Source organism: Ictidomys tridecemlineatus, chromosome 4 (genome assembly GCF_052094955.1).
Source record: "Ictidomys tridecemlineatus isolate mIctTri1 chromosome 4, mIctTri1.hap1, whole genome shotgun sequence".
Classification (NCBI taxonomy): Eukaryota; Metazoa; Chordata; class Mammalia; order Rodentia; family Sciuridae; genus Ictidomys; species Ictidomys tridecemlineatus.
Window position 1 is genome coordinate 208,921,365 of NC_135480.1, and position 12,375 is coordinate 208,933,739.

Sequence of the window (12,375 nt, forward strand, 5' to 3'; positions counted from 1 at the left end):
TGTGCAGTCTGGACAGAGGCGGCCTGGTTAACAGTGGGCACGAGGACAAGGCTCAGTGCTTCAGCACCTGCCTGTCCCGTGTGCAAAACCCTGGGCTTGACCCCAGCCCCACAGAAACAGCAAGATTCCCCAGACCCGTGGAAGACAAGGCCGGCCAGCAGCTGCTGGGAAGGTGGTGTCCCCCTGGGCATGTCGAGCAGCCTAGCAGGGTCCATCATGGGCACAGCCACCCTCACGCCTGGCTGACCCGGGCCCAGCTTCGACACCCCCAGGACCCCACGGCATCTGGAGCCTGGGACACACAGGGTGGTCAGAAGCCCCGATACTCAAACCTGGCCCCTCTGTTCCCATGCTGCCCTGGGACAAGTTGTCTCATCCAGAAACAGTGGAAGGGTCTCTCTGTCACTAACCTGTTCCCTTCTGTAACTTTCTGCCCATAATGGCTGAAATCAGGTGTGGTGGTAGCCTCAGAGCTGTAAGAAGTCTTTGTGGGTAGGAGGACCGGAATGTGGACTTCCACTCCACAGAGGCCAAGTTCCTCACGAAGAGAAACTCCTGTAGTCTGAGGTCTTTTTGGTTGGTGATTCTATCCTTAAAAATCAGATAAATATTCTGAGCTTTAAGCAATCACTCCATCAACGTGTTAAAAAAATAGGTTTAATGCAGGTGGCTCATCTCATTAAGAATCGACAGGCACTCGGGACACTGGGCAGCGGGGTGCAGCACGCAGCGGTCCTGTCGCCCCTGGCATGGTGTTTACATTCAAGGCAGCACAGCCAGCCCCTCCTGGGCTCTGCAGCACCCACCTCCTCCTCCTATGCCCTGGAGGGGCTCTGCCCATTCTGTGACAGGAGTCAGTGAGCGTAAACAAAGCGGCTTGAGGAAAGCGCATGACCTAGTGCAATAGATTCTCTGCAGCAGGAGAAAAGCGGGTCCGGGAAGCTCTGCGCCCGCCCTCCAGCTCACAGGCGCCCTCTGGAGCCTCCCTCTGGAAGAGCAGCGGACGGAAGCTGGTTACAAACTACAGCGCCATCTGTGGCCAGGAGCTTCTGCTTCCCTAAGTTGCTCTTCAGTGGCACACAACTGTCCTCACAGATCCATGGCCACTGGTCTGTCTGGCAGGGCAAGTTTAAAGGGGCCACCACCCAACCCAGGAAGTGGGGACAACTTGGGGTGAAGCAAGTATTGACCAAGCAGCCATCCTCAGGGTCAGGCTAGTGTCCTACACCTCGCGTAACTGACCAGAGCCCCTTCAACACAGGAAGCTAGATCAGGGGCCCAGGTGCTCCCTGCTCCGAGGATACCCTGCCTGTCCCTCAGTCACGCTCTCACACCTGGATGCTTCAACAGCCACAGCAGGGTGGGGACAGTGCTGGGGGAGGCTCTCTGTGGTGGGCCTGGCCCACCCCCGGAACCTGCTCCAGAAAGGCAGGTCTCAGTGCTGGGTGCTGTCTCACAGGAAGACAGGACAAAAGCCTGTTCCCAGACACCCCACGCTCACAGCAGCATGCAGTACAGGGGGCATTCTCAGCAGGCCTGGCCGGGTGGAGGTAGAGGGAGCTCTTCCTGGCTCCCACACACCCTGGGATGTCCCTGTGCCAGGGACCAGCCAAGGCTGTCTGCACTCCAGCCAGACTGCATCTGAGCCATCCAAGGGGATCCACATAGCCCCTCAGGGTGACAGGCAGGAGAGAGGGAGTGGGCAGCTGTGAGACAGTGCAGTGTCGGCCAGTGGAGGCCAACACTGACCAAGGCCAAGATGGGCTGAAGGTGTGCAGGAAGAGAGCCAGGCAGCCAGGGGGTACCCTGTCCAGATCTGCTCCTGGGCAGTACACCCATGTCCAGGGTCTCCCAAACCACTGGTAGGGCCTAACTGTGGGGGGTGTGTCACAGAGAATCTAAGTGTAGAACAGACAGAAGCCACCCCACAGGACGACCTGGAAGGAGGTGAGCAGACCACAGAGCCGGAAGCCCAGCCAGCAGGGGGCACAGAGGCCAGCCAGAGGGGCAGTGGTTCCTATCACAGAATAGTCTCAGCCCTTTTCTCCCCCAAAGGGGAGCATGTTCTGCAGTGGTCGCCTATAGGACGCCGGTGCACAATGTCCTGACAGCCCACCCCATCAAGTCAGACGGAGGCCACGCCCTCACATGTCCACAAAGACCATAAAGCACCAGCCCAGGCCCCCAACCAGCAGCATGGTCACGTGGATGCCGTAGATGAGCAGCTCGTTCATGAGGCGGAAGTCCACCCGCCGGCGGCCCAGGAGCAGCAGCAGCACCGACAGCTTGCGCTGGAAGCGCAGCAGCACGCGCACGCCCAGGTACTGCAGGCAGAAGAGCGCGGCCAGCGCGCCCCAGAGCGCCGCGGTGAAGAGGCTGCAGCTGAAGTAGAGCAGGAAGCGGATGAAGCCGTAAAGCCAGCGCGTCTTGACGTACACGTCGAAGTTGTTGTACTTGGTGCGCGCCAGGTGCGAGGCCCTCACTGGCCCGCAGGCTGCGTGCAGGCAGGTGGTGTGCGGGCCGTGGAAGGAGCGCACCCGTCGTGGGATGGGCATGACAGGCATTGGCCCCGGCGGCAGCGGCGGTGGCGCTAGCTCGTAGTGGCGGTGCAGCCTCCAGGAGGCAGTCAGCATGGGTGTCATGGGCGCCTAGACCTTGGAGACCTCAGAAGAGGCGTGGTCCTGGGGGGAGAGACAAGGAGGGCATCAAGTCAGTCTGAGGACATGGTGAGGGTGTCTCTTCCTGAGAAATCAGCCCGCCAAGCAGGCTCAAATGCCAGGCTTGGAGCTCAGGACTGGGACTCAGTCCTCACCTTTCCTTTTTACAAACCTCCTGAGGATTCTTCCAAGGGACCCACAATGTAAAATCCAGAAGTGGCACTTTACCCACAATGCTGAGCAAGGCCAGGAAAGTGACCAAGGCACCCTCACCCAAGAGGGCCTCCCTGAGAGCAGTCAGTGAAAAAACGGTTGGGGTCCAGACAAGCAGAGTCTGGCTAAGCTCACTCCTTTCCAAAGGCTTCTCACAGTCACCGTTCTCTGGATTTGTCTTGCTTTAATTTTGTATGTCTACTATTGCTCAAGACTTCTGTGGATTTCAGGGACAAGAGTCCTTGAAGACCATTCCACAAGGAACAATAAGATTAGGATGAGGAACAAGATGCAGATAGGTGGGGCCTGAGCCCTGGTGGTGTTATTTCTTAGGAATGTTCTGGGGCAGGTTACTTGAGCACGGGCTCCTGCTCTGTAAGCAAGGGAGGAGAGGCAGGGGGCAACAGCTCTATCCTCCCAGGGTTGCCTGAACCAAGAAGGATACCTGGGGGTGTCATGGCAAAGCAGGGCCACAGGGTTGGGTCCATGCTGTTTGCCACGGGATGCAGCAGCCCTTCAGACTGGGCTACAAAAGAAAGGAGAAAATGGCACATGGCTCTCTAGTTGCACCTAGTAAATGCCATTTACAACTTGCTTCGATAATCTGTGGAAGGAAACAGCAAATTGAGAGTTCAGGATGTAGAAAATCCGATAACGAAAGTTAGTAACAAGGCAGCCAAAAGCTTCCACGTCCTCAGATGGACTTCAGTCTAGCTCCCCCTCCCGGACGCAGGTCCAGAGCAAAAGACTGCGCAGCCAAAGGCACTCAGGGGGCGGATACCCTGATCCATCCAGTGCCCAGCCCGGGCGCTTTCTGCAAAGCTTCACCCAGTCTCCAGTCGCTGCGGGGATAGGACAACGCCCTCGTTTGGGCGTGTCACTGTACCCCGCGCAGCTGGGGTAGTGCGCCTGCTGGCAGAGGGCTCCATTCTGCTCCTGCCACCCGGTGCCTCGGCAGGTGCACTGGTGGCTGCAAGACAGCACAGCGGAGCCGGCAGGTGCATAAGGCTGCGCGCCGGGTGCCGGGTGCTCCACACCACGAGCCTCCCTGCAGACTACGCTCGGCCCGCGGACCACCACACGGCCACCCTCCTCGTGCCCATGAATGCCAAGGGGCGCAGGGGGCCACGCGCAGGCGCGTCACACCCGGAAGCCCCGCGGGCCGCTCGCGACCCCCGCCCGCCGCCCAGGGCATCTGCGGGCGCCACTTCCGGGCGTCGGCGCCGCGCGTTGCCCTGGAGACGGCCCGCGGCCAGGTCCCGCCCTCTCCGCCGGCCGCTCACCCGGTGCCTTCTTCGCGGCGGCGCCGGCGTCCTGGACCAGGAGGCAGGCCGGCGGTGTTGGGGACTGGGCCTGCGGGCGCCCCTGTCGCCCGAAGCTCCGAGAGCAGGACTGCATTCTGCCGAGAGTTCCGAACGCTGGCGCGGCCCCTCACGCGTCCCCGGCTGGGGCAAGCCCGGAGGGGAGGGCGTGCCCGGGCCCGGCCGCCCGAGGCGTTTGGCCCAGCGTGGGAGCCGTAGCGCCGTCCCTCCGCGGCCACCGTAGAGCGGGCTTCACGCCCCTTCCTCCCCCTCCGCTCGCGCCGGCACGGCGAAGCCTCGCTGTGCTCGTTTTGGCCTCGCGCGAAGCGTCCCAGAACTCGATTCTGTCACGGCGAGCGCGTACGAGCCACGAGCGGTTGTGACGTCACCGCCCAGGCGCAGACAAGGAACTGCGCAGGCGCAGACAAGGAACTGCGCGGGCCTCGAGGGCTCGGCAGTACGCAGGCGCGCTCATGCGTTGGGCCGCACCCCCCCCCCCCCCCCCCCCCCCGGGAGAGTTCAGCGCGCGCGTCCTCGACGCTGCGGGGGAGCTGGGCTGACCGGTTATGAGCTGCTACCCTGAGGCGGGAGACCCCCCTGAGGCCGGAGGCCGGGCGGCGGTGGGCAGTGCACCAGCCGAGCGAGTTTACCAGGGCTGTCGGCGGCGAGCTGGGTGTGACACCGCGCGGGGTTCCCTAGAGCCCCAGAAGGAAGTTGGGTCGGGCGTGGTGACCCTAATTGTAATCCCAGCGGTTCGGGATGCTGAGGCAGGGGGATGACTAGTTCGAGGCCAGCTTGAGCAACTTAGGAAGACCCTGTCTCAAAATGAAAAGGGCTGGGGATGGAGCTCAGTGGTAGAGCGTCCCCGGGTTCACTCCCCAGTAACACAAAAAATATAATGAGGGTGGATCCTGCAGGCCAGCAGTAATGACCTTGCCAAGGCCCTGCAGGCAACAGAGGTCGTGGACAGGGGGTGTGCTGGAAGTGTCCACAGGGTCAGACCACCCATGGTGAGTCTGGAAAGCTGTGGCCCTTCAGAGTTCCCCCATTGACCCTCCGGCCCACTGCGATCCAGTCACAGGGTGCAGGCTGTTCAGGTGGCAGAGTTGGGTGACAGGCTATTGGGTGGAGGCCCTTGAGATAAGGGCTCCCAGCAGCTGGAAGAGCCACCTGGGGCTGGGGCCCGGGCCAGCTCAGTCTCTACTGTGCAGGAAAGGGCGAGGCCCCTCTGAGGACCAGAGAGCCTTTACCCAGCCTGAGCTGGAGTCTAAAAACTGACTGGACCAGTGAGGGCCCCTGGGAGAGCACCAGGAGCCGGTTCTTCAGTGATCAGCAGAGCTCTCCCCAGAGAAGCCTGGACCATTGCATCCCCACTCTGTACACATGTGAACACAGAAACAGTGAAACAGGGCCCTGATGGCTGGGTTTAATTGTCTGTTTTAAGGGCCTGTTAAGATCAGACCAACCAGTGCTTGCCTCTCGTGCAGCATTGGGCTGTATCCATGGCCTGGACGAGGCATGGGCCAGCAGGAGGCTGCCTGTCTGCCACTCTGGGCTTCGAGCACACTGGAGGCGGTCACCCTATGGAGCAGCAGTCACCCTGTAGAGCAGCTCTTCCCCTGACCTGTGCCTTCATTTGGGGCTCCCTGGCTATCCCTTAGTGAACCCACAGCCATTGGCTCCAGCCCTTTCAGCCCCCCACATCCTGTTGTGCATAGTTGGGGAAGAATACAGGGCTGACTCCAGAGCAGATCGTCCACCCACACTGCCCCTCGGTGGGAAACATGAATAGAACAACCTGCTCGAGGTGCCCACCATCTTGCAATGAGGAAGGATGAGGGTAGATGGCAGGTGGGTGGCAGGTGTGCAGACTCACCATAGGCCAAGGCCCAGGGCGGGGTGGCACAGACTGCCCTCTTTTCAGATGAGCAGTACTGCCTTCCAGGTGTTGTGAGGGTCTGTTGAGGGCTGTGGGTGGCATCAGTTCCCAAGAGACTGATTGACCTAAGGATGGGTGAAGTCACTGCCATCTGCGCCCACTCTTGAGAGACCTGGGTGGACCGCACAAGCCAGGTGAAGCAGGCCTTTGAGGATGGCCCACCAGGGCTGTGGGTGCATTCTTCGGGCGAAGTCCTGAGGCAGGGGGATGTCTGCAGAGCGTTTTCATTTACTTTCGTTTCAGAGGTCATTTTCACTTTTTTTTTTACACATTTCCGTGCCTATTCTTTTCACTGTTATAAAAAAGCTTTTGGGAGAGAAATTAAGGAGGCATGTTTCACTTGGAGCGGCCACAACACCCCTGCATTAGAATCTCTTCAAGGAGACCAGGACCCTCCCCAAGGCCTCCAGGTGGGGACTTCAGGTCCCCTGGTGTGCTTTCCAGGGACGTGGCCAGTTTGGTCTTGCTCTGAGGTCTGTCCCACTACCCTGTCACCTTGTCTGTAGCTAATGGCCCTGACTCTCCTGTCAGGCATCTATCCAGTTGGCCCCGGCCCCAGGTCGTTGCCAACACCACCAGCCTGTGTGTGGCCAACCCCTGCCTATCCTTCTCTCAGAGGTCCAGGTGTCACTTAGGGCTGGAGGATGGTGAGAGCCCCAGGAGAAAGAGACTGGTGTGACCTGGGCAGGGGTGTTGGGTGGGGAGCTGCAGAAGCTGCAAGTTCCTCCACCTGGGACTAATTTTAGGCCTGCTGGTCCCTGTGGAGCCGATGCGGGCCTTCTCTTATTGTCCTCAGGACTGACTCTGGCTGTGGCCACTCCTTTGGCACTCTTCCTGGCTGCCCTGCAGAGCCCCAGCCTCCTGCAGCTCCCTCCCTGTCCCATGCTCACACTGGCCCCTGTCTTGTGGAAGGGTCTGAGGAGCTTGGTGGTATGTGACCCTGGTCCTCCTGCCACCGTGGTGGAGCTGAGCATAGCCAGGGAGCATTGGAAACTTCCCAGCAGCAGGTGAAGGGCGACGGGTTTTTAAGAAGCCTCTTAAAATGCACCTCTTCCCTGGGCTGTGTGTCTGCGGCCCTTGGGTTGATGGTTTTTGGGGCATTTCTGTCTCCCCTCCAGCTGCCATACATCCTGGGGTGGCTTGTCCCTGACTTGCCCCTTCATGCCTTCCTTGTATGAGTCTCTGTTCCTCCTCCACCTGCCAACCTCTGCTCACCCTTCAAGACCCCTCTGGAAGATCCCTGCCTTTTCAAGGTTGCCTGCAGCCTCCCTGTCACCACCTCCCTGGCCCCCAGGCTCCCTCAGTTCCTCTTCTATCCCAGGAGGTGAGCCAGGGAAGCTCCAGGAAACGCCCCCTGCCCTGACCTTGTGCCCTGCTGTTGTGACTTCACTCCTAGGAAGTTCTGGAAGCAATCTACTGAACTGAGTTTATGACCTCCACCCCAGGACCTGACCACAGCTGGGCCCTCCCAGTGTGCCCTGTGAAGCTCAGCAGCCTGCCCGAAAGGCCCTCCAGCAGCTTATCTTGCTGTGGAAAGGTAGCTAGGGTCCCCACCTCGGTCCTCACTCCTCCCAGTGTAGCTCTGAGTGCAGGCTTGGCGCCACCTGCTGGGATGGCCTGAGAAGCGGGGAGGGGCGCCAGTGCAAGGGAGGCCTTCAGCCTGGGCTGGGAATGGACGCTCACATGTGCAGGGTCTGTGGCTACTTAATGCCTTCGCAGCAGAGTGGCAGAGGTGAGCAGCTGCCTCAGGGACTCACTGGCCCCCTGTGCCTAGAATACCTGTGGTGTGGCCTGGCTTGGCCAGGGGCAGCTACCAGTCCACAATTTGAGCAGCAGTCCCTCGCTCCATTGGTACACACGTGCTGGGCAGGCTTGCCCACACCTGGGAGAGCTGAGAGGAGGGGTCCAGCCTGCCGGCCTGGAAGAGCTTTGCACCTGCCCCCATACCATCTGCCAGCTGGGGGTGGGTGCAGGGATAAGGACACCTGGCGCTTTGGCTAGCCAGGTGACTTCTGGGCCTGATATGACCAGCTCTTGCTGTCAGATCAGTTGTGGCCCACTGAAGGGCTTGTGAGGGGGAGGGAAAGGGAGACAAATGACATCTCCTGGGCCTTTTTTTTTTTTCAAATTGGTGATGATGGGGATGGAACCCAGGGCCTTGCACATGCGGGGCAAGCCTCTGTTGCTGAGCCCCATCCAGAATCTCCCAAAGTCTTTTTTTTGTGTGTGTGCTGGAGTGTGAACCTAGAGGCACTGTACCACTGAGCCACACCCCTGCCCTTTTTTAGTTTTTATTTTGAAACACAGTCTCAATAAGTTGCTCAAACTTGCCAAAGCTGACCTTGAACTTGTGATCCTTCTTCCTCAGGCTCCCAGATCCTCCTGCCTCAGGCTCCCAAGTCACTGAGTTCTCCAGGGTCATTTTCAAACTGGCCCTCCTGGGGGAGGCCCAGTGTGGCTTCAAGCTCAATGATAATCCCCCTCCACCCCCACCCCGCTTCTAAGAAGTGCTGAGGGGCCCAAGACAGGACAATGTGAGGGACACGCTGTCTTCCTGGACAGCCACCCGTGCCTCTTCTGCAGCCCGTCCCGCTTGCCATCAAGGTAGGAGTCCACTCCCCCCCCCATGGTGGTCCACCTTAGCGACTGGCCTGGAGTCAGAGGAGGCCCAGAGGAATGTGCTGTGTGGTTCTGGGCTCTCAGAGAAGCCGGCTGTTCTCTCAGCCTCCTGGGCACTGCTCCCTCTGGGCACCAGCTGCTATGCTGGGAAGTCTCATGGGGAGGCCATGAGAGGGGTGCCAGTGGGTGACCAGCCGGCCATCTGAACTGTAAGTGCAGGAGTAAGGCACTGTGGGTTCAACCCCAGTACCAAAGAAAAGTGTGGTGGATGGGGTGTGGAGACTTCTGAGCTGGGCCACAGAATGCCTGGGTTTCCGCCTCCCTCTCGGGGATCTCGGAAGACAAGCAGTCTCCCTCAGCTGCCATGCTGGGTGGGTGTTCTAGCAGTCCTGCTCCCGGCCTGCTCAGGAGGAGCTGAGGCCTCCACAGCAGCCAGCCATCTGGGAACAGACCCTGAGCCCCTGCGAGGCTGCATAGGGCTAGCCCTGGGCATCCTCTCTGGAGCTTCCCGAGAGACCTGAGCTGACCCACCTTGGCATGGGTCAGTCTGATGACAGAACTGGAGACATTCGAGGTGCTGCTATGGAGTGAGTTGTGTCCCTCGTTCATGTGCTAAAGCCTGACCCTCAACATGTGCAACGCTCCCTAGGATGGGCCCTGCTATGGTTGATCTGTGATATCCCCCAAAAGCTCATGAGAGACAGAGCCAGGACGCTCCAAGGTCAGATGATAGCCTGTGAGAGCCGCGGCTGCCTCAGTGGGTCATCCCCTGGACTAGACTAGCTGGTATGTAGGGTGTGGCTGGAGAGGCTGGGTCCCGGGGATGTGCCTTTGGGGTTATATTGTGTCCCTGGCCTGTAACTTGCGCTCTCTCTGCTTCCTGGCCACCATGAATGACCAGCTGTCTCTGCCAGGCCCTTCCTCCATGATGCTCTGCTTTACCTCAGGCCCAGAACAATGGATCCGGCCAGCCATGGACTGAGCCTCTGAAACCACGAGCAAAAATGAACTTTTCCTCCTCTAAGTTGTTCTACGACTTTTGGTCTCAACAATGAAAGCTGACTAAGACCGTGATCCACTAGTGTGACGAGCGGTTGTTAGTGTCTCAGTCTGAGGCACAGCTGGGTTCCATCAGGTCTATTTTATTGATGCTCATCACACTTCAGACACACATCCTGATTCTGAGTCCTAACTGAGGCTACCCAAGAGTCCCAGATGCTCACCTGACATGGGTCCTAAGTCGTGGTCTCTGGAACTAGATTCAAGCTGGAGGAGACAGCAGCGACGGAGACCTCCCTCTCTGTCCAGGTCCTGTTGTTCCCATCGCCCCCCAGAGTCTGGGTTTTAAGTCCTAGTTCAGTTGTGCTTGCAGCAGTGCAGACGCTGACATCACTATCTAGGTCTGCCTGGGCCGCAGTTGGCCTCAGTTCTGCCACTCACATCACATCAGGGGCACGTTGCTTATGGTCTTTCCTCCACACACACTTGAATTAATACAACCAACAGTAACCCTGTGTATTCCTGGCACTCAGGTCAACTAGGACCAGTGGTCAGGACAGAGGCACACCAGAGGGTGACCGCGTGAGGGCAGAGGGAGGAGATGGCTGTGCAGGACCTGAGGGCAACAAACCTCTCGCTTAGACCCCTCCCCTGCGAGGGGGGCTTCCTCACTGCTCCTGGCTGCCTTGCCCTGGGCGGGTGGCCAGCCTGAGAAGGGAGCACACCGGCTGTGCGTGTACCAGGCACTTGTTGGTCTCTGTGTCACTGAACCCAAGGGCACTGGGTACCACAGCCGATGGCTGCCCCTGTCCCCTTTTACAGGAGACCAAGGGACTAGTAACTTGCTCAAGGTCTCAGGGTCGTGAGGGGCAGGACCTGTGCCAACGCTCTGTGCCTTGCTGGCCACAGCACAGGCCAGAGCTCTGCTCAGAGAACCCTCTTGGTGACCAGGAGCTACACCCACAACAGCCCCCTGCTTCCTCAGGTGGAGGCCCGAGGCCATGGACCCCCTCCTCTGCACCCCACCTTTCCCTCCACGCGATGGCTCACCTGTGCCCCGTCTTTCCAGTGGCCTGAGCTCCTCCCTGGGACAGAGACCTCCTGCCACAGAGCAGCCCCACGTGTGCTTGGCTGTTGCTTAGAGTGCGGCCTTGTGCTGGGCATTCGGAACGAGGGCTCCAGGGCCCTGGGGGGCGGCAGGCCTGGCCAGATCACAGACCAGCCCTGGTCCAGGGAACATCCCTGGGATCTAACCTAGGGCCACTCCTTCATCTTCCCTGGGGCTGGGGTAAGGCTGGGGGTAGAGCATTTGCCCGACATGCGTGAGGCCCGGGCTCCTCCTCAGCACCAAAAGGGAAAACAGGGAATCTATGGCAGGAAGCCCTCTGCCAGGGCCGGGGCCGGGACAGACTCAGTGCTGCCCCTGGGAAGCCGAGAAACAGCAGGCCTCAGTCGGAGGCCCCAGAGGGCAGGGCTGCTCTGTCTCCTTGTGGTCCTGGCCTCCCACAGGCAGCAGGACCCCCCTTGGCTGTTAGGTGACCCAGCTGTGAAGGGGTCCCAGGAGCTGGTGCTCCCTCTCCCGGGGCTGCCCGCGTCCCAGACCCAGGCCTGGGCTCTGATGCCTCTGTGCTAATTTCACAAAAGACTCGACTTGAACTCCTGACTGAGCAGCTTCACTTTGACAGGACTGAAGATTTGTGACAAGGCTGATCATCACCCCAGAGCGTGGGTGATGTGCAGGCTCCGGGGAACCGGCTAGCGGGTATATTTTATGGCTTGCTTGGAAGACAAACGCAGGCATTTATGTGTCACTTGTTGCAGTATAAATGCTAACTTGTACTTCTTTCAAAACTTTTAATGAATTGTATGCATTCTGGAGGATTTATAGGATGAGTGGGATGGCCCAAAATGTTACTTTAAACATATTTGTCACTTTGGAAACAGCACCAAAAAAATCTGGAAGATATTGCACTCAGAAATAAATCATAAATGGATGCATCTGAAAAGAGGTTTATTTTGGTCGTTAATGGTTGATGGGCCCCCCAGTGCAGGATTTAAAGTTAAATTATGCAAAATCAAAAACAAACCCTATAATACTTAATCAAACATGCATAAAACTGTCAGGCCCAAATAAATTCTCTCAATTAACTCGCTTCAGATTGTGATTGCATTCACTAATTTAATCAGCCTCAGAGTGAGGTGGAGGCCGGGAGAAGATGGACTCGGTGAGTATGCCCCTCAAGGGGCCAGGGCAGCACCTCAAGCCAGGGCAGCAGGCTGGTCCTGGCCACAGAGGATGCCGTTCTTTTACTTTTTTCGCACTGAGGCTCGAAGCCAGGCCAGTGCTCTGCCCGTAGGCTGCACCCCAGCCTGGGCTTTCCCCACTAAGGAGGCTGTTTCCTCTTTTCTCCCCAGGAGACTGACTCCCCAATCGGGCACAAGGCTTCCCTCCACCCCCGCCTCTGTGCAGGAGCAGGCGTCCTCCACGTGGGTCACCTGGCCTGGCCAGACTTGGAAGAAGGCCACCATGCCTTTGCTGGCTCCTCTGGCCTCAGCAGGAGTGTGCCTGCCTGCGCGGCTCCGTTCCCACCCTCTCCCCCTGCTCTCCCCCTGCTGCCCCAGTTCATCCCTGGTTGTGTCTCTTGGG

At 59.0% G+C, this 12,375-nt stretch overlaps 1 protein-coding gene and 1 long non-coding RNA gene across 9 annotated transcripts; one reads left to right on the forward strand and one right to left on the reverse strand.

Annotated features, from left to right (window-relative positions):
- Positions 1–641: 641 nt before the first annotated feature.
- Tmem250 (transmembrane protein 250) lies at positions 642–4,294 on the reverse strand. Of its 2 annotated transcripts, none has more exons than XM_078048676.1 (2): positions 4,154–4,294; positions 642–2,681 (listed from the first exon to the last, which is right to left on the reverse strand). In XM_078048676.1, the coding sequence occupies exon 2, from the start codon at positions 2,640–2,642 to the stop codon at positions 2,145–2,147; it is 498 nt and encodes a 165-aa protein (XP_077904802.1). In that variant the 5' UTR covers positions 2,643–2,681; positions 4,154–4,294; the 3' UTR covers positions 642–2,144. The 2 variants fall into 2 exon arrangements, with proteins under 2 accessions (XP_077904802.1, XP_040142550.1); XM_040286616.2 differs by lacking the exon at positions 4,154–4,294 and adding an exon at positions 3,316–4,103.
- A 209-nt stretch (positions 4,295–4,503) lies between these two features.
- On the forward strand, positions 4,504–11,734 carry LOC120889946 (uncharacterized). Of its 7 annotated transcripts, none has more exons than XR_005734197.2 (4): positions 4,667–7,647; positions 8,479–8,714; positions 9,379–9,515; positions 9,631–11,734. It is a non-coding gene; the product is annotated as an uncharacterized LOC120889946 (long non-coding RNA). The 7 variants fall into 7 exon arrangements; XR_005734198.2 differs by having other exon boundaries at positions 9,677–11,734; XR_013438424.1 differs by adding an exon at positions 4,504–4,628 and having other exon boundaries at positions 7,507–7,647; positions 8,479–11,734.
- The last annotated feature ends 641 nt before the right edge of the window (positions 11,735–12,375 follow it).

What these genes read in the sequence shown, in the direction of transcription:
- Tmem250 (XM_078048676.1), bottom strand. Translation starts at nt 2,642, where the DNA reads ATGACACCCATGCTGACTGCCTCCTGGAGGCTGCACCGCCACTACGAG.